The 27891-nt window shown below is 58.9% G+C and overlaps 1 protein-coding gene and 2 long non-coding RNA genes across 10 annotated transcripts; 1 reads left to right on the forward strand and 2 right to left on the reverse strand.

The window, feature by feature from the left end:
- Positions 1-268: 268 nt before the first annotated feature.
- On the forward strand, positions 269-25798 carry LOC105468687 (formin like 1). Of its 8 annotated transcripts, XM_011718945.3 has the most exons (28): positions 503-744; positions 9093-9176; positions 10701-10814; positions 11537-11610; positions 11961-12044; positions 12384-12512; positions 13147-13164; positions 14548-14656; positions 15723-15799; positions 15987-16080; positions 17079-17153; positions 17470-17580; positions 19004-19153; positions 19641-19742; positions 19894-20146; positions 20358-20651; positions 20846-20970; positions 21631-21833; positions 22279-22513; positions 22664-22732; positions 23305-23385; positions 23465-23594; positions 23748-23911; positions 24127-24228; positions 24373-24468; positions 24705-24825; positions 25000-25099; positions 25368-25798. In XM_011718945.3, exons 1-27 carry the CDS (start codon positions 616-618, stop codon positions 25089-25091), a joined length of 3315 nt encoding a protein of 1104 aa, XP_011717247.2. In that variant the 5' UTR covers positions 503-615; the 3' UTR covers positions 25092-25099; positions 25368-25798. The 8 variants fall into 8 exon arrangements, with proteins under 8 accessions (XP_070939379.1, XP_011717267.2, XP_011717274.2 ...); XM_011718965.3 differs by lacking the exon at positions 13147-13164 and having other exon boundaries at positions 270-744; XM_011718904.3 differs by having other exon boundaries at positions 500-744; positions 24705-25099.
- Positions 13437-19760, reverse strand: LOC139359652 (uncharacterized). Its single transcript, XR_011615898.1, has 2 exons — positions 19623-19760; positions 13437-13876 (listed from the first exon to the last, which is right to left on the reverse strand). It is a non-coding gene; the product is annotated as an uncharacterized lncRNA (long non-coding RNA).
- Positions 25799-26980: 1182 nt separating the features above from the next.
- On the reverse strand, positions 26981-27891 carry LOC139359653 (uncharacterized). The gene is made up of 3 exons (XR_011615899.1): positions 27660-27891; positions 27231-27302; positions 26981-27145 (listed from the first exon to the last, which is right to left on the reverse strand). It is a non-coding gene; the product is annotated as an uncharacterized lncRNA (long non-coding RNA).

Consider the following 27891-nt stretch of genomic DNA (forward strand, 5'->3'; position numbering starts at 1 on the left):
CTCGCCCCAGGCGAGCGGGAGAATGCGGTTCTAGGACCCGGAGGCGCAGCCGAGCGCGCCGCCGCCTCGGCCTCGCCTCGGTGGCCTCCCGCTCCGGCAGGTGAAGCGGCGCCGGCCGCCCCCTCTGCAGCAGGTGAAGCGGCTGGGCAGCCCCCTCCCCGCCCGCCATGGCTGCGGGGGTCCCCGGGCCGGCGCCCGGCGCTCGCCCCCTCCCTCCAGCCCGCCCCCCTGGGGCTGGGTGCGCGGCGGCGGCGGCGAACTGCGGTTTGCGCGCACGGGGAGCGACAGCAGAAGTTCGAAAATCGCCGAGGGGGGAGCCAGCGCCGCAGCTTCCTGCCCCCGGCCCAGCCCTCTGGCCCTGGCGGCCTGCAGCCTGACTTCCTCCCCCAACCCTGCAGCTCGCCGCCCGGTCCCTCGGACGGGGCCGCCCCGATGGGACGCCGCGCCCCGGCCCCTGCGCGCCGCTGAGCCGAGCGCCCCCCGCCGCCGAGACCCCCGCCGCCGCCGCCAGCCGCTGCCCCCTCGCCCCCGCCTGGGCCGGGAGCCTTGTCCCCGTCCCCCGGAAAGCTGGATTTCCGAGGCTGGAGGCGCCTGGCCGGCTGGGTGGGGACCACCATGGGCAACGCGGCCGGCAGCACCGAGCAGCCCGCCAGCCCCGCCGCGCCGCCCCCGAAGCAGCCCGCGCCTCCTAAGCAGCCGATGCCCGCGGCCGGAGAGCTGGAGGAGAGGTTCAACCGCGCCCTGGTGAGTGCGACCCGGAGGCGCGTCGGGCGCGGCCGGGGGGCGGCAGGGGCGCGGCAGGGGCTGGGCGCGCGTCCCCGCCCCCGGGGACTCAGGTGCCGCTTGGAGATCCCCGGTCCGGCAGCTGCCCCCTCCAGGGGGTGGGAGCGACAGTGGCCTTTTTTTCAGAGTGACTTAGCACTGTCCCCCCAAAACTTTCTTCAGTAATCGCCCGATCTCCCTCCTTAAGACACCTCCACCCCAGCTGGGTTTAAAGGTCTAAACAAGTATGTCCTGTGAGGAAGTTGGGAGCGGGGCACGCACAGGGGTCCCGGGTCGCCCCCTTCCCCACTGCACGCAGGCCCAGCGCCCGGGCGCCGGTCTGGGGCATCTGCTTTTCTGTGTCTGGGGTCAAAGATGAAAGGGTTACAACCTCCCGGGATCGGGAGACCTGCTGGAGGTGTTGGGTCCTGATTTGTTGGACGCCTGGGCTGCGGGGAGTCGGGTTATCGGCTCATGGCCCGGAGCTATCTGTGTTTCTCCCCCGCCATATGTCAGAGCCAGGGTGCCTGTGGCTCTTATCTTGGGGCATCCCTTCCAAGCCACTGAAGGGAGTAAGATGAGTGAGGGTAGGGTCAGGACGGGTGGGTCGCCCGGGCGAGGGGTGGAGCAAAATCTGGAACCACTCCCCACCGTCGCCTACCTGGGGAATTGGAGGGGGGGCGCTGGTGAATAGGCCTCTGGGGAGGGAACCGTCAGCTCAGGCCGAGCCTGGAAACAGTCAACATGTTCAGTGGGGTGGGGGCTCCAGAGCAGACTCAGGGGTCCCCAAGACCCTGCATGAGGCAGAAGTAGGGAGGGGAAGAGCTGCTCACTCTCCCTCCCCCCACCCCCCACCCCCATGCCCTGGCCCTGGCTCCCTCCTCTAACTCATTGCCTGGTGGCCTGCCTGCTGTCAGCCTTCCCTTGCTGGACGCTGGGTGACAGGCAAATGAGGCTGTGCCTTCTCCCAGATGCATTTCCCAGTCTGTGCAGACAGCCCTGCAGGTCTGAGGGTGGGGGTTCAACGGAGGCACAGGCCGCAGAGGGTGCTGGCTCAGTTGGTAGCCCTCCATCTCCTTGACATCATTTCCCCTCTCCTGGCCAGTCATTAGGCTGTCTAGATCCTCCGCTTGGCCCCAAAGGGTCGCCTTCTAACAGTTCCTGAAAATGTTGGCTTCTCTCTCCTCCCGAGAGAAGGCTGGGGGGAGTTTGGAGGAGCTATGGGGTGGCGAGGGATCCATCCTTGTGAAGACACCTTGCTTAATTAGAGGAGGGCAGGGACACTGAGGGACGCTTCACACCAGGCGGGTGTCTGACTTCTCCATCTCTCCACCTGCCCTGCTCCCCGCTCCCCAAGCACAGGACTTCACAAAGCTGAGCTGAGCAGATGGGGGACGGGGGAGAATGAGGAGACACAGTCTCTGGGGGCCATCTGGGGAGCCTGTGTTGGTGGTGGGTCCTTGGACCCCTGCCAACCTGGTTGGAGGGACATGGGTCTGTCTTTCCCCCAAGTGTGTGTCTATGGACCTCTTGGGGTGAGGTCCTGACCCCAATCTTCTGTTTAGCACGCTGATGGGGAGGAGCCCTGTGAATAATTCAGACCAGGGGAAAATCCACAAGTCAAATGGTGAGGTTCTGATGTGTATGTAAGACTTGTTTGCCCTGCTTGGATTTGTGGCTGTAACTGATTGGCAGAGTCTGACACTAAATGCCACTGGGAGTCCCTGAGTACCAGGATGTGGAGGGGGGACACCCACAGGTGGGCCAGAGAGGGTGTGCTGGTGGAGAAAGTGGAGGTGACTAGCAGAAATTTAGGGTAGCAGCACCCACCAGGGCTTACCCCCTACTGGGCGCCCAGGAACCCCAGTGTGTTTATACCTTCTTCCTGAGGTGGCTCAGCCTGTCTTTTATCCTGTGTGGGCAGGTTAAACCCAATCTAAGGACACTTGGCTAAGACCCTGGTTCCTCTCATTCCCCACCAGCAGGGGCATGAGGCTTGCCCCAGGGTAACAGCCTTGACCTCTGCCTGAGGCTGCCCAGGGCTAAAGAGCTGGTTCAACCCTCAGGTCTGGCAGTAGGTATCTCAGAGTGGGTCACTATCTGAACCCCCACCCTAACCACCATGGCCAGAGCTGAGTCCTGTCCTTGGTCAGTGTCTAAGAGGAGAAGAACCTTAGATTGCTGAGGGGTGGGACCACTGCCATCAGTGGTCCCCACTCTCCATGGGAAAAGCACAGTCCTGCCCTCAGGGATTTGGTCCAGCAGCCCCAGGGAACCTCTTCCTTCCCATTTTGTCCCTAGTGGGGCGTAGGATCCTGAGACCCTAAACTCTCCTTCCTCTCCTGGCTGTGGGACCTTTCTTGTGGGTGAGGGATGTCCCCACTTACAGCCAGACAGGAGGTGCAGGGAGCCCTTCTCCCATGCAAGGGTGGGTGGTGGGGGGCTACCTTTCCAAGAAAGCTGTGAAAGAAAGGGGTGCCCCCTGCTTAAAATGGGGGTGGAGAGAAAGAGCAGGTTGAGCCAGGGTTTCCGGCTGCTGCCTTAGCAACAGCAGAGGAGCGATGGCTGCCCAGCCCCACCGGCCTGCTGCGATGGTGGGAACACCAGCCGGCGGGGCGCCAAGCTCTCGCCTCTCCCACGCCCATGCCCAAGGCTGGGTGTCTTCCAGCCCTTTCATGCCTTCCCCTGGGAGGCATGCAGGGTCAGGGACGGGGATGACAAGGCGACCTTTCCAGGCGTGCCAGAAGAGCCACGCTTACACCTGGGCCTGGGACATCCCTGATCTGCTGGGCAGGGAGAATCCCATAACCTTGGGGCAGAGGGATCAAGGGAAGGTGTCAGGGGTGTTGTGCATGAGGCCAAGAGCCATGCTGGCACAGTAGCAGTGGAGAGGCATTTGCCTGATGGGTGTTTAGCTTGTGCCCAGGGGCCGGGGTGCCTGGCCAGGCTGTGTGGGCAGGTCAGGATGGCCCCATGTTGGGTTTGGGCCTGGAGTCCTGCTTGCAGCTGGGGCTCTTCCCTTCTGGGGCTGGCAGTAAAGGGCAGGAGGGACTGCAACTGAGGCACTGGCCCCCTGGCCACTCCCACCTCTGGGACGGGGCAGATGAAGTGTGGGGACACAGAGCCATGGGGTCAGGCCTTATGCCTCCCATTTGCAGGTCAGAGGATATCAGGGGGGCTGCGGCCATGTGGTCTGATGTTGGGCTAGGCAGAGGAGAGGGGTGACAATCCCAGCAGGCAGGGCTGGCGCACATTAACCCTGGAAAGCCACGGATGTGGTGGGCATGACTCACAGTGACATCTGGGGCTGACAGGCAGAGAGCTGGGTGAGATGGGCAGGAGCAGGTGTTCTCGGGGCCATCTCTGCCTTTTTCCTGGGAACATGGAGCCCTGGAAGGTGGCTTGGGTGGCCTTTGAGGGGGCGAGGGTTACTTATGGGAAAGGCAGGGGCGTTTCCTGAGCTTTGGGGTCATGATGTTTGGGGGCTGAGATTCATTTTTTTCATTACCTGCATGACTATGGACAAGTTACTTAACCTCTCTGAGCTGTAGTTTTCCTCATCTGTAAAAAGAGAATAACAATGGCATCTGCTGGCCTCCTAGGATTGTCGAGAGGGTGAAATAGAGGACTTCGCACAGTGTCTGGCACAGAGCAGATTCTCAGTAGCCGCCCTCCACTGTGAGGAAGGGGATAAAGCTGGAGCTGATCTGGTCTTCTTCATCTCAGGGCCCATTCAGCGGAGGGAGCCCAGACCCTGCCTCTCCCCTCCCTCCACCTCCACTACCAAGAGCACCCAAGGTTGCTGTGCACTCCCCAGGAGCCCCAGATCCTTAGCTAGTGAGGGCCAGGCAACCTCCCCACCGTTATGCAGGTCACCAGCAGTGGGGCCCAGACAGAAAACTGCCTGGTGGCCGGAAACCGCCAGAGGGAGGGCCCACCTCTCCTGGAGGGTGGGGCAGCGGTGGTGCTAACGGTAGCAGTGTGTACATGGGAGGGGGAGGGGAGGCCTCCACTTCCCCCTGAGAGAGGGTGTGCTGGGGGGGGTTCCCCAGTGAGTAAGAGCTCGGTGTGGGCAACAACAGGAAGCGTGGGGCGCTGGGTGGCAGGAAGTGGGGCTGGCTGTTCCTGGTTCCTCAGATGGGGGACGTGGGCCAGGCTGTCTGCAGAAGACCCCTGGGGGCCAGGACCCACATTTCCCATTCCCCGGGTGCTCCTTCTTTGGAGGAAGCTTGGTCTTCCTTGCTAGCTTGCCACCAAGGCCACCCTGGGCAAGCACCTTAACCTCCTCGAGCCTCAGTTTCCCATTTGTGAGATAGGGATTATAACAGTATCTATTTTGTAGGCTTGTTGAGGTTTAAATGAGTTTTGATGTAAAGCGCTTAGAATGGCACTTAGCACGGAATGTTTGGGGATTGAGAGATTAATTCTGAGTTGAAGAAAAGTGTCTGGGGAACATTTGTTACTGTTACTATTGTCGGTGTTGTTTTTCTCCTACCAGCCCGGATGACATAGGTAGTGGCTTCCACCCTGCTTGCCCTTTTCCCAGCTGTGGGGACCCTTGAACTCTGATGGGAGAAACTGTTAGCTCTTTGGGTCCTCAGCACCTGATCCTAGGGCTGGGTCTCCTCATAGCTCTCCTGTAAGCCTGGAATTGCTTATAAGAGCTCCAGAAAATCTATATGCCAAAGTTCAAACAAGTGGGTAAAATCAATTGTGTTTGGAGATGCGCTGAGAGCACTACAACTAAGGCTGAGACCATATAGAGGTGGGCAGGTGGCAGGGAGATGGACGGGGGAGTGGGGGCTGGGGGACAGGCTCAGCTTCTGGGCCCATCGGGCTGAGGAACGCCTGTGGGGCTGGCCTGAGATGGGATTGATGTCCAAGTTCAGGGGTACCCTAGGGCTTGAAGGGCTAGGCCATAGGGAGAGATGGGCAGGTGGATTGGTACATAGGCTCCACTCAAACTGAAAGTGAAACCCTAGGGTGTGGCTGCATCCAGATGTGGACGCAGCCCCTTCAGCCTCCTGGGACACTGTCTCAGAAGTCAGCACTGGTGTGGGGGAGGTGGGGGAAGGGCTCTTAGCAGGGTCTTTTGGGGGCTGGCCTTAGGTGAGCAGATGCTGGGGGTCCCCTCTCACACCCAGGGCAGGGAGGGAGGAGAATGGTCCCCACACATTCTAATAGAAAGATATGGGGAATCAGTTCCTTTTCTCGGCCAACCCTAAAAGATGAATCCTGTCTCTTTCCTCATCTGACCCAAAGCACTAAAGGCAGCAGGGAAAGTAGGCTGAAGGCTAGTTAAGGTTTGGCCAAAGCCTTGGAGACAAGCCCGTGTTTCTGGATGTTTTCACAAACTTCTGCTCACTCTACCATCCCCCACCCTGGAGTCTTCCATGGACCCCTGCCCCTCCACCACTCCTGCCTCTGTGAAGTGCTTCTTCATATTGTTAGACCACTGAAGAGCTTTGTTAAATCCAAACTCAGCTTCTCACTGAGTGTTCCAGGAGCTCCGTGAGTGTGAGGCTCCGGGGAGGGAGTGCGCCCATTTGATGGAGGAGGAAGCTGAGGTCCAAAGGGGCAAAGAAGCTGTAGGGCTAGCTGGGCCCAGAGCCTGGGTCTTTGGAAGCCAGCTCCGGGTCCTCCATGTGGCAGCTCATCGCTGTCCCTCCCCACCCCCCTCAGGAGGCAGGTATCCTGCCCACCTGGACTGCCAGCCCCTCCCCTCCTACTTGAGCACTGTTAGCCAACTCTCCGTGTGTCCCCCAGCCCCCATCCCAGCTGCTTGCTGCCCGCCCTGGTCTGGGGGTCTGTTCCTGTTTTCAGGATGGCCTCACCCCACCCCGAGTGAGTGGCATCTGATGGCCCCTCTCCTACTCCCTGGAGTGCCCAGCTCCTCGGTGGGCACAGCCACAGCTGAGGAGCAGCTGCTAATTAGTGTTCGGCACTGTCAGAGCTATTTTTGATTTCTGAGGCTAAATTTAGCCCGTCTGGCAGGCTGGCATGTGGGCCTGGGGGCCTGAGAAGGCCCAGGTGGGGAAGGGGCATGGGCGCCCTGCCCTCCACCACTGTTCAGACAGGTGCTCCAGGCCCCAGCAGAGGCTTCCCCTCCACAGTAACAACCAGGGGGCTCTCCTGGGGGAGTGGACCCGGGTGGTGGCTCAGAGTCAGCTCCAGGCTCAAAGCCAGCCCAGCTCTACTCTTACTGGCTTCATAACCTTGGGCAGGTCACTAAACTAATCTGTGCCTGCACCTGTGAGATGGGAATGTTAACGGTGCCAGTGATGGCAGTGAGGGTGGAGGGCGGTCGTCGGCACGCAGGGCTCGGAGCAGTGCCCTGCACAGTAGGCATTCTGGCGGAGCTGGCTACCTGGCTGTTGGGGATGTCATTGTGACTAGTTACTGCCTCTAGAAGTGCTGCTGGGGCCATTCCAGAACCAAAAGAGTCCCTGGGTGGGTGAGGGCCTGGGAGGATTCATGTGGGGAAGCGGCTGTCCCCTCTGTGACTCCGTGCTGGGCTCCGTCCCCTCACTCCCTGGCCGCCATCTCCGTCTTTTGTGCCCGCCACGGCTCCAGTTTCCCTGGCACTGCTGGCCCTGTCTCCCCTCTTTGTCCCTTTCTTCCACCTTGCTCCCACCTTGTCCCTGTGGGGTGGGGGTGACAGAGAGAGATCATCAGCAAGACGGATCAGAGAGAGAGACAGACAGATGGACAGAGACAGACAGAGAATGACCCCGCCTCCTTGGTACTCCTGGGCGATCTCCCCCTGCCCGCCCCCCCCCCCCCCACCCTGCCCCTGTGGTAGCTGGAGCTGTCCTGGCCCTTGGAGGGCGGGGGGGAGGGCGGCTGATGAGACAGCGGTGGTTTCCTCAATCCAGGCTCACTTTCGCAATGGGGGAGAGGATGACGTACTCCCACCCCCCCAGCCGCTGGGGGCGGGGGGCCTGGTGGAGGGGCAGTTTCACCTCTCCAGTGGGGCCTGGCCGGAAAGCTTAAGCAATGGAGGCTGAGCGCACCCAGCTTCCTGTTGTCTGGGCCTGACCCGAGACAGTGATTTTGGGGGTAAGGTCTGGCTGGATCCCCAGAACGAGGCCTGGCATCCTGGAGAGGAAGCTGGCTGGGGAGCCTCAGGTGGGTGTGGCTCCCTGAGTGCTCCAGCTCTGGCCTCTCCTCAGAGCCACATGACTGAGGGTGTGGAGCGTGAACCACCATGGCTGGCAACAGGAGCCCTCGGGGGCTCCCACATCCCCGATGGAGACCCTTATTCAACTCAGAGCTCCTTGAGGGCAGGAATTGTCTGTTTGGGCTAGACATACAGAAGGCTCTCAATAACCTGGGGTTTACTAAATTGAAGGGAACTGGCCTCATCTTTTGGGTCTGTCAGGGAGACAAGCGAAATCCGGGGGTCCAGAAGGCTCCTGGTGCTATTGACACCTGGTTGATTCTGCAGCCCGGGGCTGGCTGTAACCTGCTCTGTGGTGGCAGAGGCACCACACCCTTGTCGTCTGTGGCCAGGGGAGGAGAAGGACCCACGCGGAGCTCTGTTGACCTTTCTCAGCTCCTGGGGGAGTCCCAGCTGGGCGGCCCACACCACAGACCCAGGGCATTGACTCTTCTCCCCAGTGCTGTGGTGGAGTGACCTTCCCCCCAAATCTCCCCACCCCTGAAGCTGTGATCTGGAACTCCCTACCTGCTGACATGGCTGCCGTCAGCTCCCCCAGCCCTCTCCCTCCTTTCTCAGCTTTCTCCCCGAGATGGGAGGGGCTGGAGAGGGATGAGGAGAAGGCTGCTGTCCACCCTCCTTGCAGGAGGGTTTCTGGCATTCGTGAGGCACTGGTGCCCTAGGCCTGGTCTGTACACACGTGGGATCTGGTGGCACGTGGAGGTGGGACACTGGCAATAGGCCACACTTCGGCCTGACTGGTGATGGCTCCCTGTTAGTTTCCCACCAGAATAGGGGAAGAGCTGATGCCCCAACAGGGAAACTGGAGCCCAGAAGTGTCTCAGGTCCCCAGAGAGGTAGGCTGACAACCCACGCACCTGTCTCCACACCAGGCAGGCCAGGGAGGCGGTGTGGGGGGTGACACAGCGCAGGCAGACTCAAATTCAAATCCTGCTGTCCCTTCTAGCTGATGTGCCCCGGGAAAGGTGCTCTGTCTCTCTTGGCTTTGGCTTTCTCTTTGGATAACACTACTTATCTCCTAGGGTCAGAGGATTCGGGGGGTGATGTACCTCCTGGGGAGCCAAGTGGGTTCCCCCAAATGCCCATTCTCCTCTCCCCACTTGTTGGGGCCCCAGGCTCAGGGGTCTTACTTTGTCCTCCCTCTCCCCAGAACTGCATGAACTTGCCCCCGGACAAAGTCCAGCTGCTGAGCCAGTATGACAACGAGAAGAAGTGGGAGCTCATCTGTGATCAGGTAGGTGCCAGCACTGCCCAGCCACCCCTTCCCTCCCACTGTCAGCACCCAGCCCTGACCAGGCTGGGGCTATGGGGAGAGGGGCACCGCCATACTGCCCATAGGACCAAGACTCTGCTCAGTGGCCAATGTAGCACCTGGGGAGGGTACTGGGGTCTGCAGGACTCCCGAATCCCCTTCTCTTGAACTCCCCAAAAGAACTTGTGAGTCATGAGCAGGGCCGGGTCAGCTTCAGAGGAGCTGGCAGGGCTGGTTCAGGGGCACCGGCCGGGGCAGCTGGGGCCTTGTCACTGTCACTGTCCTCCTTCTGAGCTTCCTGAGAAACCTCTCTGGACTGGGGAAGGGAGAGGGCAACCCTGGGGTTGGACATCTTCACCTGACCCCATGGGAGGGAGAGGGGAAGGGCGGGAATTCCTGCCCTTTTACCTTGGGTCCAGAGGAGCTGCAGTCCACCAGCAACTCCCCAAGGCCAGCCACTTTGGACCCCTGCTTTGGTGCTCCGTCCAGGCGCCTGGGCTCATGGGTCACTCAGCTGCCCCCGCCTCTCCAGCTTCAAGGGCTGTGGTCAGCCATGGGCAGACCCTCTCCCAGCGCCAGGCTGGGTGGGGCTCGGCTACTGCAGGGATTCTGTGAAGGAGGGAGCTGCAGAGGCTGGGGGTGGGGAGGGAGCTGAGAGCCTCCCCTGGGAGCCAAGGCTGGGCCTTCGCCTCCTGCTAATGAAGCAGATGGCCTGGGCTGGCTGGGCAGCAGTCCAGGGGTAAGGGCTGGGCAGTGGGAAGAGGGTGGGGAGCTGACCCTGGAGGCTCTGGGGCTGTGATAGGGGTCCCCTCGGAGCAGCTCGGCCTGGCATCTCAGAGGTTGGGGGCTCAAAGGGCTGGAAGAAGTGAAAGTCTGAGGGGCGGCTTGGTGAATCTGAGGGGTTTGGGTTGGAAGGGTGGGGGCCCCTCTGGGGAGGGGGTCTTTGCCGTGGTCCCTGCCTCTTTGTTTCAGTGGCCGCTGGAGCCTGCAGTGGGGTGGGGGAGTTAGGAATTGCATCGCTGAGCACAGGAGAGGAGCACACAGGGTCCTGCCAACGCAGGACTAACCCTGCATAGTCCACCCCAAAGCTGTGTCAGGGCTGTGGCCTGGGAGGCCATCTGGGAAGGGCAGACTAGGCCTAGGCTGGGGGTCTTTAAAGTGGCCCGATGCTAGCTGGGTGTGGTGGTGCACACCTGTAGTCTCAGCTACCTGGGAGGCTGAGGTAGGAGGATCGCTTGAGCTGGGGAGTAGGAGGCTGCAGTGAACTATGATGGTGCCACAGCACTCCAGCCTGGACCACAGGGCAAGAAAAGAGAAAGATAACATAAAAGCAAAGAAAGTGGCTTGGTGGACTGTTTGGGTTTATACCTTTGGTATTTCAGAGGCGTCTTAAGAAAGCCTGGGACCTCAGATCAGAGCTGAGAATGGAACATTGGGACGAGAACTGGTCATTTGCCCTGGGGTAGCTCTGGTTGGTTTTCTGTACACCCCATTCCATCTCCCCAGGAGCGGTTTCAAGTCAAGAACCCCCCTGCAGCCTACATCCAGAAGCTGAAGAGTTATGTGGATACTGGTGGGGTCAGCCGAAAGGTAGCAGCTGATTGGATGTCCAACCTGGGGGTACATGTCTTCCCTCTTTTCTCTGTCCCTTTCCCCCACCTTTTCCAAGCTCTGGACAGCTGGAGTAACTGTGTGTACAGACTTTTCTATGTGCATGTGTGAGTGCATGTATGAGTATGTGTGTGTGTGTGTTCGTGTGTGTCTGTGTATTTATAGGAGACTAAGAGTGCCCTGGGCGTGCCCTTTAGACATTCCCCTGTGCATCCTGTGTGTGCTTACATGGACACATTTTGTGTACTTATACTGTGTGTATACATATGTGCAGCCCATATGTCCATATGTAGGTGTGTGTGTATACTATGTGTGTATTTTGTCCACTCATGGATGTGTGTGTGTGTGCACCCTTGAGTCCGTATACAGGAGAGAGAGAGAATGTGTGTGTGTCCATGTAGGGATGTGTGGACATCCTATGTTTGTATTTAGAGTGCATGTATATGGATGCTCATGTAGTGTGTGTGTGTGCACGCACACCCTGCCTCTTTGAGTGTGTGCATGTATCAGGGGTGTGTGTACCCTGTGTGTCTGTGTATGGGGGAGCACACGCAGCCTGTGAGTTCTTATTCTGCTAGGCAGGTGTGTGGAGGTGGTGGGGGAGGCTGAGCATGAAAGGCCACTTGTGCCAGTCGGAGGAGGGTGGGCGCTGCTGCCTGCTGCCTCAGGACTTGGTGGGCCTGTGGGAGGCTGGGCTCCACCCACCAGCCTTCCCTCTTCTCGGTCCCCAGTTTAAGAGGCGAGTTCAGGAGTCCACCCAGGTGCTTCGGGAGCTGGAGACCTCCCTGAGGACAAACCACATTGGGTGAGTGAGGGCTCAGATCTTCCTCTCTGGGACTAGGAAGGCTCTGCTTCCAGGCAGCCCCTGGAGCTTCCCCTTCCTACTCCCCCTGCCCCCCACACAGGGCTGTGCTTGTGGACCACCTCCTGGGGGTGTCCAGGACAGCTTCCCCTCCCTCTCCTGCCCATGCTCTGACTGGCACCTTGAGGCATGGCTGGGCTGTGGGACCCACCTAAGTCTCCCAGAATCCCCTGGTATCATTGGGTCTTTGGGGGTTGAAAGGGCACGCCAGGGGTCCTTGCTGTCCCTGTTCTGTGCCCATCGGGGGCAGGACCTCCTTCCTCGCTGGAGCTTAGGGAGCCCTGTGCCCACAGGTGGGTGCAGGAGTTCCTCAACGAAGAGAACCGCGGCCTGGATGTGCTCCTCGAGTACCTGGCCTTTGCCCAGTGCTCTGTCACGTAAGCCTCCTGCCCCTAGGCCTCATGCCACTCCTCAGAGCTTTGACCCCCGTCTCCCTGCGTCTCACCCACTCCCCTGGCCAGTTCCAAGCCGGGCAGCCCGAGTCTACCCTGGAACCCTGCATTTGGCCTTGAGCGATGCCCCTTCCACAAGCCTTTCCCTGACAGGGAGGGGTGGCCTCTCTTCCACCACAATGTTCAGCACAGTGCCAAGAACACAGCCTCCTCCTCCTGCTCCTTAGTCTCACCTGCAGGTCTGTCTCTCCTTGCGTTTCTTCTGCCCCCTCTTAAGTGGTCCTTGCAGTGTTGGCCTCCAGCCCCATTGCATCCTGTCCCCAGGTATGACATGGAGAGCACAGACAACGGGGCTTCCAACTCAGAGAAAAACAAGCCCCTGGAGCAGTCGGTGGAAGACCTCAGCAAGGGTCCGCCCTCCTCTGTGCCCAAAAGCCGCCACCTGACCATCAAGTATGTGGGCCACAAGGTGGGGTCGTGGGAGAACAGAGAATTCAGCCCCCACACTGCTGCATCTAGCCAGCCCACCCAGGGCCCTTGGGGTTGGTGAGAGGGGTAGCCAAGCATTAGGGGTCAGAGTAAGGGACTCATACAGAGTTTGGGGCACCAGTATGTTAAGAAGCCATCAGGGGTGGGGCTGGGTGCCGTGGCTCATGCCTATAATCCCAGCACTTTGGGAGGCTGAGGTGGGCAGATCATTTGAGGACAGGAGTTTGAGACCAGCCTAGCCAACATGATGAAACCCCATCTCTACTAAAATACAAAAATTAGCCGGGTGTGGTGGCGCACGCCTGTAATCCCAGCTACTCAGGAGGCTGAGGTGGGAGAATCGCTGAAGCCCAGGGGGTGAATGACGCAGTGAGCCGAGATCGCGTCACTGCACTCCAGCCTGGGTGACGGAGTGAGACCCTGTCTAAAAAAAAAAAAAAAAAAAAAAAAAAGGAAAGAAAAAGAAAAAAGAAGCCATCAGGGGTGGGCACCTAGAAGTTGGAGTCTGGATGGGTCTGGGATAAGAAGGGAGCTTCTGGGTTGCTGGGACCCCTCTTGTATGCATCTAATCCCCTGTTTTCTCCCATGCGGCCTCCAGGTGTCCCCCTTCTCCCCGGTACGTAGCCACCTAGGGGCAGGTGCATGCCTGGCTGACTCCTTCCCAGGGTGTGGCGGGGTAGGATGAGGTATTCAGCTGATGTCCCTGGGTTCAGTACTGTGGCTGGGTCCCTCCATCCTAACATGGGCATCTTGCTGGGAGGCAGGAAGCAGGCAGTAGATTGACCCTAGAGCATCTTGTGGATCCCCAGCTTCCTACTTTGGGTCTAGGGGGTTGATTGCATATTAAGCCTCAAACTTTCACAATATGTTATTTGTCCATTCATGCAATTATGCATTCAACAAACATTTATTTTTTAGCACTTAGTATGTATGGGATGTGTGGCAGGTGCCCACGAGACAGGTCACTCTGCCCTCAGGGACCCACAGTCTAAGTGGGGGACAATTTAGTGTGACAGGCTGTCATGGAATTGTGCCTGGGAGCTCTGAGAAGGGAGGTGGCCACCACTTGGGGCATCAGGAAGGCTTCCCAGAAAAGGTGACACTGGCACTATGTCTCACAGACAGATACAGGCTTTATAGGCAGCCATGGGAACAGGGAAGGGCATTCCAGGCAGAAGGAACAGCATGAACAAAAACTCTGACATATTAGCACAATAACGGGAAAGGGTGATGTGGCAGGAGCGGGTGAAGGCGGGGCCTCCCGCTGTTACTGGGAATGTGATAGAATCGTCAGGGAGACTGACATGTGGAAGTCCGGGTCGGCAGTTCTGCAACAATGAAAACATCACACATTTGTTGGCGAAGAATAAGGGAGTACAGTCATATAGCACTTACTATGTGCCAGGCACTGTTCTAAGCCCATTTCATAGTCCCAACAACTCTGACAGGAAGCTACTATTATTAGCATTCCTATTCTAGAAGCGAGGAAAGTGAGGGACAGGGAGATTAAGTGACTCGTCTAGTAAATGGTGAGCTGGGATGCTCCTGAACCCTGGCGGCGTGAATTCAGATCCGCCTCTCACATTGGAAGATGAGCCCAAGTGGCCATGAGCACCACCTTGTGGTGATCCTTCCCATGTTTCTTCCTTCTGTAGGCTCTCGCCCTACCAAGCCCCTGCGAAGTGTCTTTGCTTCCTGTGACCCCCATCCTCCAAGCATGCCAGACCCCAGGTCTAGCTTCCGTGTCCCCCATCCTCCAAGCATGCCAGACTCCAGGTCTAGCTTCCATGTCCCCCATCTTCCAAGCATGCCAGACCCCAGGTCTAAGGACTGAGGAAGCCTGCCTCCCCTCAGCCAGCCTCTTTGGTTGGGTGGACGGGATGTGGTGCCGTCAGGTTCCATATGTACCTCCTCTTACCCCAGAGGCCATCTGAGTGGTGGGGGAACAGGAAGCTGGGGCTCACTCTGACCCCTGCTGCCTCCTCCACACCCCGCCCAGGCTGACCCCCGCCCACAGCAGGAAGGCCCTGCGGAATTCCCGCATCGTTAGCCAGAAGGACGACGTCCACGTCTGCATTATGTGCCTGCGTGCCATCATGAACTACCAGGTCAGCCGGGGGGTGTGGGACTGGGGGACTAGAGAGCCCAGCCTGTCCTCACTGGGGGCTACACAAGCTGCCGAGGCTCTGGGATCCACTGTCCCTTTACCCTGTGCTGTGCTGGGGAACTTGTGCATCTGGGCTGTTGGCTCGGACTTTTAAGGCTGATGCGTCTTGAGGGGAAGCCCATGTTTTTGCTGCCTCTGTCAGGTTCTCTGAGTACCCCTGCCCATGGCTGGGACATGAAGGAGCCTCACATAGGGACAGGGCACACCTACCAAGAAGGGCTGGACAGAGGGCCAGGGGAGAACAGTCTCAGGTCAATTCATTTGGAGGTCTGATGGGTGAAGCCGGGCCCTCCTTTACTTAGCCAGCCTTTAAGACAGCTTCACGGTGTCCAAGGTGCGTGATGCTGGCTTTTGGAAACACAAAGGTATTTTAAAAAGAGGCCAGGTGCAGTGGCTCATGTCTGTAATCCCAGCACTTTGGGAGGCCAAAGCAGGAGGATTGCTTGAACCCAGGAATTCGAGATCAGCCTGGGCAACATACCGAAACCCCATCTTTATGAAAATAAAAAAATAAAAAATAAATAAAGAGAGGCCAGGTGTGGTGGCTCATGTCTGTAATCCCAGCACTTCGGGAGGCCGAGGCGGGCAGATCACCTGAGGTCAGGAGTTTGAGAACAGCCTGGCCAATATGGCGAAACCCCGTCTCTACTGAAAAAAATACAAAAAAAATTAGCTGGGGGTGTGGCAGGTGCCTGTAATCCCACCTACATGGGAAGCTGAGGCAGGAGAATCACTTGAACCTGGGAGGCAGAGGTTGTGGTGAGCTGAGATGGCACCACTGCACTCCAGCCTGGGTGACAGAGGGAAACTCCATTTTGAAAAAAAAAAAAAGAGAGAGAGAAACAAGGCCAGGTTTTGGTGGCCACAGAAGAAGTTGCAGTTGGATATGAAGAACTTCCTAAACTCGAGGGCAGTTAAAGATCAGTGTGGCGTGGCACTGACTCTGCTGGGGTGCCTGAAGTCCTGGGGTCCCTTCCTGGAGACACTGACTTCTCCTCTCTCCCCAGTCTGGCTTCAGCCTTGTCATGAACCACCCAGCCTGTGTCAATGAGATTGCTCTGAGCCTCAACAACAAGAACCCCAGGTGAGGTCCAGGCCCCAAACCTTTCCCATATCTAGAATCTTCTCCCACTTAGCCCCTTGCTTACTCTGTCCTCCAGGTCTCAGAGGCTCATTCCGCACCCGCTATGCTCCTCCTAGCCAGGCCTGTGCCCACCCTTGCTGCGGGTCCTGCCTGTTCTTAAGGGACAACCTGCCCCTTCTCTCTCTAGAACCAAGGCTCTGGTGCTGGAGCTGCTGGCGGCCGTGTGCTTGGTGCGGGGAGGACATGACATCATCCTTGCAGCCTTTGACAACTTCAAGGAGGTACCGGAGTCCCTCACCCAAACATGCACTTCCCCCTATGGTGTTGCTTGGAGTCTTGTTGTTGGCAGCTGTGGCCTTTGGTGGAGGCAGCTGGGGACACTGGGTGGGCATTTGGGGAACGCCCAAAAGTTGAAGTTGAGCCACATCACTGGCTTAACAATCTGGGATGGGGAAGTTCTGAATGGAAGGTGCAGGGTCAGGTAAAGGCACCACCTGGGTGGGGGCAGGGACGACTACAGGGACCTGCTGAACCTCTGACTCAGCCTTGCCAGATTCAAACTAGCCTTGGTTCATACCTTCAGGAGTTGTGGACTCTGGCTAACAGGCTTGCAAGAAGTAGATGTGTGGGGATGCATAAGATGCAGAAGATATCTTCATTCATTCATTCGTTTAATGAATATTTATTGAGTGCCTGGTATGTGTCAGGAACAGGGCACCTGGGGCACATCAGTGAACAAAGGAAACCAGACAGGAAAGGACAGAAACGATGTAAATTACATAGTATGTTAGGAAATGATAAATGCTGTGAGAAAAAAGCCAGCAATGTTTCAGAGGGAGGGGGACAACATACGGAAACCCCATCTCTATGAAAATAAAAAAATAAAAAATAAATAAAGAGAGGCCAGGTGTGGTGGCTCATGTCTGCAATCCCAGCACCCTGGTTGCAGGGTGGTCAGGGAAGGCCTCACTGAGAAGTGAGATTTGAGCAAAGCTGTGAAGGAAGCAAGGTACTTGGTGTGGAAGTGAGGGCTCTCCAGGGAGTTGGAACAGTAAGTGCAAAGGCCCTGGGGTGGGATGCCAGTGTGGCTGGAGTGGAAAAAGTGAGGGGGAGTGGGAGATTGAGAGAGAGTGGAGGTTTTGAGCAGAAGAGTGACGTGGCTCAACTTTGAATTAACTGGAAAGGAGCCTGTTGAATTAAGTGGAACAGGTGTGGCAGCCAGAAGGTAGCTTAGGACGTGTGTCACTGGGCCTCAGTGAGAGCCATTCCCTTTACCCAGGTGTGTGGGGAGCAGCACCGCTTTGAAAAGCTGATGGAATATTTCCGGAATGAGGACAGCAACATCGACTTCATGGTGAGCTGAGGAGCCCAGCAGCCTGAGGCCTGGGCCAGGCCCTCTTGGGTGCACGGAGCAGCTAGGGTCCTGGGTGCTGGGCAATGGGCTCTGCCCCAGCAAAGCATAAAGACTGAGTGGTCAGTAGGGGAAGGGTGGATGTTGGTAGGGGGCTGGATTGAGGGAACATGGAGGTGAAATGTTGGGCAGGCCAAGGCTGGGAGTTAGTGGAGTGAGAACTGTGGAGAAGGAGGGAGGCTTGGGGTAAGTGGAGGTGGAAGGCACTGAGCAACGCCACCTAGAGGATCATAGATCTGCCCATGTCCCTGGCTTCCAGGTGGCCTGCATGCAGTTCATCAACATTGTGGTACACTCGGTGGAGAACATGAACTTCCGTGTCTTCCTGCAATATGAGTTCACCCACTTGGGCCTGGACCTGTACTTGGAGGTAAGCCCTGTACTGCCCCCCAGACTTAACTGCCTGCCCACTGCAGAGTATGGCTGAGTGGTTAGCGGCACGGGTGCTGGGGTCAGGCAGACCTGGGTTTAAATCCTGGCCCTGCCATTTCCTGCCATGTGACCTTGGATAGGTCTCTTCCTCTCTCTGAGTATCAGTTTTGCCATCTGTCAAATAGGAGAATCATAGAAGATAATCTTGACTCTAAATGCATAGACCAGTGCCTGGCACATACCAGGCCCCCAGTCTGTGGAATTATTTTTGCAGGCACCAGAATAGGTCAAGGTGGCCCAGGGTCTGGCTCTGGGAGCACCAGCCTCAGACAGGTGCTCTGACTCCAGGACGTAATGGGGAATCCAGAGATACAGGGTGGAAGCAGGAGTTGGCTCATGCTGGATGGGCCCAGGACATGGAGAAGTTCCTTGCCCTGGGGAAGGTGGGCAGAGCAGCTTGGTGCTTCCTGGCCCAGCCTGAGCAGAGAAGCTGCAGCTCCTTCTCTGCTTCTTTTAGGAGGTTTCCTGGAGGAGCGGGGCTTTCGGGGTTGGATTTTTGAAAGCCAGGATTAAGAAAAAGTAGAGAGCAGACTGGCGGGGGGTCTATCCATACAATGGAATATTATTCAGCTACAAGAAGGAATGAAGTATTGACACATGCTACAACATGGGTGAGCCTTGCAAACATGCTAGGTGAAAGAAGCCAGACACAAAAGGTCACACACACTATGATTGCTGCTTCTTTTTTTTTTTTTTTTTTTTTGAGACGGAGTCTTGCTCTGTCGCCCAGGCTAGAGTGCAGTGACACGATCTTGGCTCACTGCAATCTCCACCTCCCAGGTTCAAGTGATTTTTCCAGTCTCCCGAGTAGCTGGGATTACAGGCACCTGCCACCATACCTGGTTAATTTTTGTATTTTTGGTAGAGACAGGGGTTTCACCATGTTGGCCAGGTTGGTCTTGAACTCCCGACCTTAGGTGATCCACCTGCCTCAGCCTCCCACAGTGCTGGGATTACAGGTGTGAGCCACCTCGCCCGGCTTTCTATGATTGCTTCATATGAAATGTCCAGAATGGGTAAATCCATAAAGATGGAAAGTAGATTAGTGGTTGCCAGGGACTGGGGGAGGAGAGAATGGCAAGTTACTGCTGACGCCTGTGGGGTTTCTTTTTGGGCTGATGACAATGTTCTGGAATTAGATAATGGTGATGGTTGCACAACCTTGTGGCTATACTAAGAATGACTGAATTGTATACTTTAAAATGGATTTTATGATATGTGAATTATATCTTAAAAAATAAAGAAAAAGTGGGCTAGGGCTCAGGCCCCTTCCTCTGGGTGGCAGTGGTGGTGGGGGGTTTGGAAAGACTCCCTCCACACGCACACCAGGCCTCACCCTGCTCCTTCCATCTGGGGGACAGAGGCTTCGGCTTACCGAGAGTGACAAGCTGCAGGTGCAGATCCAGGCGTACCTGGACAATGTTTTTGATGTGGGGGCGCTACTGGAGGACACAGAGACCAAGAACGCTGTGCTGGAGCACATGGAGGAACTGCAGGAGCAGGTGGCACTGGTGAGAGTGGGTCCTGACCCCAGCCTGGCACATCAGAGGCCCACAGGGCACACGCAGGCATGGGCACTGGGCAGCAGACAGTGTTCTAGTTGTGCATTGGACGTGCTGCCTGCCTGGCCCCAGAGCCTGGCCTGAATCCAAAGCCTGAATCTGTTGGGTGTCTTTCTCAATGAGTGTGGGTGAGTGCCCTCACTGACAGGCCCCTCCTCTACCCAGGCTCAGTCCCCAGATGAACTGAACTGGGTGCCTGGGGCCCCTCCCAGCTCAGTCTCCTCCTCTCCCTCCACCTCCCGCATCACTGGTACCTTGGTTTCCTCTCCTTATTTGCTTGGGTTCGAGTGCCAGGCTCGGCCCACCCTTGGCACCTGGCTGAGCGGATCTGGGAGCCTCCCCCAGTCTTCTAGGCAGGCATGCCTGATGCCGCCCCCTCACCGGCGGTGCCAGTGCCGGGCTGCGGGTCGGGGCTCACCATGTGCCGGTGCTACAGCTGACAGAGCGGCTTCGGGACGCGGAGAACGAATCCATGGCCAAGATTGCAGAACTGGAAAAACAGCTAAGCCAGGCGCGCAAGGAGTTGGAGACCCTGCGGGTGAGGCTGGGGCGGGTGGTGGGCCGGGCACCCAAGAACAGGCCAGCTTCGGCTTCTAGGCTTGACATCTCCCTCCACCCCGGGAAGAGGATGGGGATTTGGTGCCAAGGAGCCTGCTGGTGGGCACTGACCCCTCCCGTGGGGTTCGCAGGAGCGCTTCAGCGAATCGACCGCCATGGGCGCCTCCAGGCGTCCCCCCGAGCCTGAGAGAGCACCTCCCGCTGCCCCGACGCGGCCCTCGGCCCTGGAGCTGAAGGTGGAGGAGCTGGAGGAGAAGGGGTTAATCCGTATCCTGCGGGGGCCGGGGGATGCTGTCTCCATCGAGATCCTCCCCGTCGCTGTGGCAACTCCAAGCGGCGGTGATGCTCCGACTCCGGGGGTGCCGACCGGCTCCCCCAGCCCAGGTGCGCAGGAGCTTCAGGCTGGCGGGGATGCGGGGCATGGTCTGGAGGGGAGCCCAGGGGCATCTGTGGCGGGCAGAGTTGGGCGAGGGAGGTTTGGATTGTAGGCTCGGCTCAGGTAGGAGCGCATGCGTAGAGCGGGGAGGCGGAGAGGAGCCCACCCAAGCCAAGGAGCTGACTCGCGCCTCCCCCCGCCCCGCCCTCGCTGGCTCAGATCTCGCACCTGCAGCGGAGCCGGCTCCGGGAGCAGCGCCGCCGCCGCCGCCCCCACTGCCCGGCCTCCCCTCCCCGCAGGAAGCCCCGCCCTCGGCGCCCCCACAGGCCCCGCCTCTCCCTGGCAGCCCGGAGCCCCCGCCGGCGCCGCCGCTGCCCGGAGACCTTCCGCCCCCACCCCCGCCACCGCCACCGCCACCACCTCCGGGCACTGACGGGCCGGTGCCTCCGCCGCCGCCGCCTCCGGGAGGTCCTCCTGATGCCTTAGGAAGACGCGACTCAGAATTGGGCCCAGGTAAGTGGAGTGGACCACCTTGGGCCCGGGGCTTGTGGGAGATGGAGGGAGGGACCTGGGCCGCAGTGTCCTCCAGAGTCTTCTGCCTAGGGGCTCCTGCTGCCTCCTGGCTGGCCCATCAGCCCTCCCTGGGCCCAGGTTCCCTCCAGTACCCCCAGTGCTCACCACTCCTCCCAAACCCCCGCCCGTCCCAGGAGTGAAGGCCAAGAAGCCCATCCAGACCAAGTTCCGAATGCCCCTCTTGAACTGGGTGGCACTGAAACCCAGCCAGATCACCGGCACCGTCTTCACAGAGCTCAATGATGAGAAGGTGCTGCAGGTGAGTGACCCTGCCTGGCTCCGCATATGGGCACTGGAGTAAGAGGGGAGTTGCCTGGATCAGGCTGGGCACTGGGGGTAGTCGTTTTCTCCAAGTCATTTCACAGATGAGCTGGGGGAGGCCCAGGGATGGGCATTAAGCCAGACTGGACCCATACCTCTAACAGGCAGAATCCTGCCTTCCCAAACGCCTTCCCCTCCATCCCTGCAGAGGGGTGCATCCCCCCCATCCCACTCCTTCTGCCTCCAGGCCTCTTTCCTCCCACTTTCCCACAGGCAGCCAAGGCTTCAGCCCTCCTGATTCCACTTCCAGTTTTCCAAAAGGATGTGTTCTCTTGCCTGTAGGCCATTGTTGCCATTGTTCCATTCTGTTCCCTCTGCTGGAATGTCCTTTCCTTTTTCCTTTTTACCACTGGCCAGTTCAGCTCTTCCTTTAGCTGTCCTGGCCCCAAGTCTGGGTGCCCCCCGTTAGGCGGCCCTCCTCCTCCAGGCTCCCTGTGCTTCCCCTGTGCCTCCCATCAGGGCCTGTGGTCAGGCTGGGTTACTGGTTCTTTGCTGGTGGCCTGGTCAGGGCCAGATGGGTGGCTCTAGCACTGTGCTCAGCCAGGAGAGTGCCAGACCCTGCCCCACCCAGCCCCACCTCCTCACCGTGTACCCTCAGGAGCTGGACATGAGTGACTTTGAGGAACAGTTCAAGACCAAGTCCCAAGGCCCCAGCCTGGACCTCAGCACTCTCAAGAGTAAGGCAGCCCAGAAGGCCCCCAGCAAGGCAACACTCATTGAGGCCAACCGGGCCAAGAACTTGGCCATCACCCTGCGGAAGGGCAACCTGGGGGCCGAGCGCATCTGCCAAGCCATTGAGGCGTGAGTGTCCCTGCCCCGGACTTGTGGGCAGTCTGGCCCCTCTGCTAGGCTGGGGTTGTCAGGCAGATCCTAGTAAAAGAGCCTCAATGGTGAACTCTTTCATCAAGCTTCATACCAACCTGGTCCAGGAACCTTGTCCCCATTTTAAGGTGGAGAAAACTGAGTCCATGCCTAAATTAGGATGTCCCACTTCCTCCCTGCCTCTTTGCCTAGCTGTGAGCACCCAGGCTATGGGATTTACAGCTGGGCGTCTTCCACTGATGTATGATGGGGACCCCGGCTCTCCGGTTCCCAGTTTCTCTGGATTCCTACCTCTTGCTCTCTGAAGCTGTTGGCAAATAGAAAATACTGAAATTCATTTATTCAATCAAGGCAGGGGTAGCCCTGCTCCCAGGGACTGGTGGGTATGGATGATGCCCACTCTCCTCTCTCCTCCCTCCCACAGGTACGACCTGCAGGCTCTGGGCCTGGACTTCCTGGAGCTGCTGATGCGCTTCCTGCCCACAGAGTATGAGCGCAGCCTCATCGCCCGCTTTGAGCGGGAGCAGCGGCCGATGGAGGAGCTGTCGGAGGAGGACCGCTTCATGCTACACTTCAGCCGCATCCCGCGCCTGCCGGAGCGCATGACCACACTCACCTTCCTGGGCAACTTCCCAGACACAGCCCAGCTGCTCATGCCGGTGTGGGCGGAGCGGGCAGGGCGGTGTGGCTTGGGTGGGGATGGGCAGAAGGCACCTCCCAGCCTGGGCTGCAGCAGGGAATCTGGGAGTACTTGAGCCTCCAGATGGAGGAGGCCCCAACTTATCTTACCTCCCCCATCCTACCCCTAGCAACTGAATGCCATCATTGCAGCCTCAATGTCCATCAAGTCCTCTGACAAACTCCGCCAGATCCTGGAGGTGAGGGGCCAGGAGGTGGGGCCCACCCTTGCCTGTTCTGGATAGTGTGAGGGGGAGACCCAGGCCCTGCCCACCTGCAATGCAACAAAGATAACGTTCCCACTTCTCATGTACATGCTGAGAAGGACAGATCTAAGGGGGGCGGTGAATGGGAAGGGGTACAGCAGCCGTGTCTGTAGCAGCTCACCTGGGACCCTGCCGGAGGGCTCAGTCCCCTTTAGCGTTGATCTGTGAGCAATGTCACCTGCTCAGTGGAGGGCCCAGGAACCAGTAGAAATGGCTGGTGGAAAGGCAGTGACCACACAGCCTAGGAGGGGATGCTGGCAACAGGTTTGGGGTTGGACTAGCAGAGGACAAAATTGGGTGTGCCCATGGTGTTAACTCTGCACATGTGTGAGACCTGCGTGTACACACGTACATGCGCTGTGAATCTGAGGGGCCTGTGCAGGAGTACAGTAGGGGCTGAGTGTGTGGGGCCTGCTCCTTGCCACCTCTTCTCCTCCTTGTGCAATATATTTAAGCAGTGTCCTCAGCCCTGGCATTCTGCTGAGCCTTTCCCCTGCCTCTCCCAGATCGTCCTGGCCTTCGGCAACTACATGAACAGTAGCAAGCGTGGCGCAGCTTATGGCTTCAGGCTCCAGAGCCTGGATGCGGTGAGGAGGGGACCCTGGCTTGGGGGCTGGGGCTGGGGACTGGCTGGTGGCCTGTGGCTTACAACAGGTCCTTGTGCAGCTGTTGGAGATGAAGTCGACTGACCGCAAGCAGACGCTGCTGCACTACCTGGTGAAGGTCATTGCTGAGAAGTACCCGCAACTCACAGGCTTCCACAGCGACCTGCACTTCCTGGACAAGGCAGGCTCAGGTAGGGGGTATATAGGTCCTTGGGTGCGGGGAGGGGCCGTGGGCTGGGGTAGGTTGGGAGAAAGCTAGGTGGCCACAGGATATAATTGGTGGGAGGACTGCCTCTCCGATTCTGACCTGATACTGACCTGATACTGCCCCATCCCTGGCCCAGTGTCCCTGGACAGTGTCCTGGCAGACGTGCGCTCCCTGCAGCGAGGCCTAGAGTTGACACAGAGGGAGTTTGTGCGGCAGGATGACTGCGTGGTGCTCAAGGAGTTCCTGAGGGCCAACTCGCCCACCATGGACAAGCTGCTAGCAGACAGCAAGACGGCTCAGGTGTGCCAGGGCTGGCCTCACCTGGAGGTGGGGGATGTAGGAGCACTAGGTAGCCCAGCCTAGAGGGGTGTGGCTGTAGCTGGGACCCCTTGGGGGGATGCAGCAGGAACGAGGGGCCACCCTGCCTGGGAGAAGCTGAGATCAGGTGGCCAGTGTCCTGGGGGGCACAGGCTGTGAGAGGTCTAAGCTGGGGGGCTGACAGGCTGTGCCCGCAGGAGGCCTTTGAGTCCGTGGTGGAATACTTCGGAGAGAACCCCAAGACCACATCCCCAGGCCTGTTCTTCTCCCTCTTTAGCCGCTTCGTTAAGGCCTACAAGGTATTCGGGACTGGGGCAGGCTGGGAACCCTGTAGGGCACGGAAGCCTTTCCACTGGGCAGCGGAGGGGTGGGACTGCTTCTGTTTAGGGGGTGGGTAGGGCAGTAGGGAGGGCCACCCTCATGGAGACTACCTTGGCCCGCAGAAAGCTGAGCAGGAGGTGGAACAGTGGAAAAAAGAAGCCGCTGCCCAGGAGGCAGGCGTTGATACCCTGGGCAAAGGGGAGCCCCCAGCACACAAGGTAGGCCGCTGCTCCTGGGCTTGGTACTGGGCTGCAGGGATGCATGGCATCTCATCACCCTCTGGTGTCACCCCCACACCCTCACTGTTACAGACGGACCCTGCCCCAGGAGCCTGGGATGGGAAAGGGTTCTTTCTGCTCAAGCCAGCTGTCCTTGCTGTGGGGGACCAGGCAGATATTCCAGGGTTTTGGTGGTGGGGAGGCCTCCTGGAGCTGGAGCTATAAATTCCCCCTAGTCACCGCCAAAGGCCCGGCGGGCACAGATGGACCTAATCTCTGAGCTGAAACGGAAGCAGCAGAAGGAGCCACTCATTTATGAGAGCGACCGTGACGGGGCCATTGAAGACATCATCACAGGTAAGGGCTTGGCCAGGCCTTGGTCTTATTCTCAGCCTATCCTTCTATGCTGTCTTCTGACCCAATCCCCTACCCTCTGGGGGACTGGCTGCCACACTGCTTCTTGCTACCTTTTCTGTTTTTCTTTCCTTTTTCCTTTCTCTACTCTCCTTCACCCGCCCCACCCCCACTCAGTGATCAAGACGGTGCCCTTCACGGCCCGTACCGGCAAGCGGACATCCCGGCTCCTCTGTGAGGCCAGCCTGGGAGAAGAGATGCCCCTCTAGCCCCTCAGGTACCCAGATGACCTGGCCTCCGATCCCACGCTGCCCACAGCCCCCGGGACCCTTGGGGGAACTGAGGCATGCTGCCTTCTCCTGGGCCAGTGAATGGCTGGGATGTGATTTGCCGTTGGGGGCGGGGGCGGGTCTGGCATACATAAACGGTACCCCTGCCATGTGCACACAATCTGAGTCCTTAGGAGGCTATGGTTGTGCCCTGGAGCCATGCTCCCAGCTCTGGGCAGAATCCTAAAGGGTAAATGTGTCTCCTTCGGCTGCCAGATCTGCGGAACCAGCCCTACATCCGCGCAGACACAGGCCGCCGCAGTGCCCGCCGGCGTCCCCCAGGCCCCCCACTGCAGGTCACGTCCGACCTCTCGCTGTAGCCGCTATTTCTGCAGGTGGATTCTGCAAGGGTGTGGGGCCGTGGACTGGCTGAGGCTCAAGGAAGGTGGTCCTCAGCTCGGCTGGCCGGGCAGCCCCTCCTCCGCTGTGGCCCGCCTCAAACGGGCTGGTGCATCCTCCTCTTGCCACAGAGGGCAAATGCTGCTTGCAGCACCCACCCCAAAGCCCCCTCCAAATAGCCATACTTAGCCTCAGCAGGAGCCTGGCCTGTAACTTATAAAGTGCACCTCGCCCCCGCAAGTCCCAGCCCCGAGGACCGTCCATGGACCTTATTTTTATACGAGATTAATAAAGATGTTTGCAAAAGATACGCGTTGGCTCGATGCTCGCCGCAGCCTGTTTGGCTCAGCAAACGCTTTACTTGTACAAGCTCTTCATAGCAGGCCTCCGCAAACCAGCGAGCGCCTGGGAGAAAGGCTGCTGCTTTACTAGAGTTGGCGGCGAGGGAGCCCGGTTTGAGGGGACGGAGGCTCTCGTGGCTGGCCCCGGATCCCTGCGGGAGGCCGGAGGGGGCCAGCGCAAGGGCGAGTGGGCAGCTGGGGTCAGACCCGCCCGGCCAGCCCCGCAGCAGTTCTCCTTCCGGCTGCCCCGCCCCATTTGCGCCAGTCCTGCCACCTACCTGGGCATCTGGTCCCTTTTCCTTTCGCCTTACCCAGTGCGTAGTGACGCCATGAGTGACCTCGCGTTACATCTCCGCGTGTGCCGCCTCCGTCTCCCCCTGCCGGGGCCCCATTTCTTCCGGGCCTGCCCACGCTCCTCGCCTGCCTGTCCACTCCGCCAGCCGGTATTGCCCCATCTGTCTGTCCCGCCTCCGCGCACCTGTCCCGCCCCTCACTGCGTATCCCTCCCCCGCCCGCCGGCTCTCACCTAGGCCGAGCCACGCCCCGGGTTGGGCGGGAACTTGGGGCGGCCGGGCTAGTAGGGCTGGCTCAGGCGGAAGCCGGGGCCCGCGGCTGGGCTTCGTGTCCTGCGTTCCGGGAGCGCCGACTCCTCCAGGTTAGGAATCTGAGAGTAGGGGTTGCGCGCACCTAGGGTGGGTGCCCGGGAGGAGGTAGAGGAGGAGACGGTTCTCAGAGCGGGTCCTGGGGGTAGGAGGCGAGGGCGGGGGTTGTGAGTGGCTGGGAGAGGTCCCTCCCGCGGGTACCCGCGCACCCCGCCCGGTCGGGGACTCACCTACTTCGTGCAGTCTGTGCAGCGAGCGCGCCAGCTCCTAGTTGGAGAGGCCGCTGATGCGCGCCGCGTGGCAGAAGGTGAGGCCCGCGTGGAGCGCCCCCCAACCCCCGCAGCCTGGGCTGAGCCCCAGAGCCCGCTGCTTCTTGAAGTAGTAGCTTGGAGAAGAGAGGCGGGGAGGCCGCCTCAGACACCCCCAGCCCCAGCCCTCTCTGTCTCACAGGTGCGGAAGCCAAAGCAGGGCCGGGAGCCACTGCTTTGTCCTGGGGCGACTTGGGGCCCAGGAAACAGACCCAGAATTCAAGGCTCCCGTCTCTAGGGCAGGAACATCAGGGGTCCCGTGGAGCTGGTATGGTTGTGCCCACCTCATCACCTCCTGTGCCAACTTGGAGGACACAAAGCCCCGGCTCAGCAGCTTGAATAGCATTTCCAAGAACAGGGTCTGCAGTCCCTGGGGGTCACAGACCTGGCTGTTCGTCACCCGGCTTGGGACAAAAAAGGTGAAGGAGCGTGAGGAGGGGGCTCCCCCTAGGCCAGGCCCACCCCTCCTCCACCAGCCTTGCCCCTCACCCATGCACTGAGCCAAGCGGTGGTTGTCATTGAAGACACCCAGGAAGTCACTGAAGCTTACGATTCCAACACCTGGGGAGAGAGGAGAGGGGGCGCTGTGGGTGCCTGCCCCTGCAGAAGGCCTGCCTTACAGATGCCTGCTGGCAGTTCCAGGTGTTAGAGAATCTAGTCCTGCCTCTAGCCAAGGGCAGACCCTAGTTTGAATGGGGGAGAAATGACCCATGCCTTGGGGGTTCCCAAATCAGGATTTAGGATTAACACAGTAGCAACGTTTACAGGCCATGAGATAGGTGTGTTGGTCAAGGCAGGCTTCCTGTAAGAGGGAACTTTAAAATAGGACCAGGCTAGGATTTTGTGGGAAGGGGAGGTATTCTTTAGAAGGATGCCTGGAGGTGGGAGGGGACAAGAGGACAGGGATGGGGCACCCACCATCCAAGTCCACCTGCGGCAGAGCCTCGAATATCTCCTGTGGACTCAGTTGGATACCCACATTGCCTAGGGCGCCTTTCATGCTGTGCATGTCCACGGTACCCATTGGGCTGGAGCTGAAGAGTTTGAAGATATCCTGGAAGGCTGAGGGTAGAGGGGGACAGGTGGCAAGATAAACCACCCACACAGGAACCCTGAGAGCTGCCCACTCTAACTCAGGTGGAACTGACGA

The sequence above is a fragment of the Macaca nemestrina genome, chromosome 17, assembly GCF_043159975.1.
Source record: "Macaca nemestrina isolate mMacNem1 chromosome 17, mMacNem.hap1, whole genome shotgun sequence".
Classification (NCBI taxonomy): Eukaryota; Metazoa; Chordata; class Mammalia; order Primates; family Cercopithecidae; genus Macaca; species Macaca nemestrina.

What these genes read in the sequence shown, in the direction of transcription:
- LOC105468687 (XM_011718904.3), top strand. Translation starts at nt 616, where the DNA reads ATGGGCAACGCGGCCGGCAGCACCGAGCAGCCCGCCAGCCCCGCCGCG. An exon ending in TGCAGGAGCAGGTGGCACTG is followed by an intron (nt 19,154 to 19,640) that starts GTGAGAGTGGGT and finishes CCGGTGCTACAG; the next exon opens with CTGACAGAGCGGCTTCGGGA. An exon ending in ATGATGAGAAGGTGCTGCAG is followed by an intron (nt 20,971 to 21,630) that starts GTGAGTGACCCT and finishes GTGTACCCTCAG; the next exon opens with GAGCTGGACATGAGTGACTT.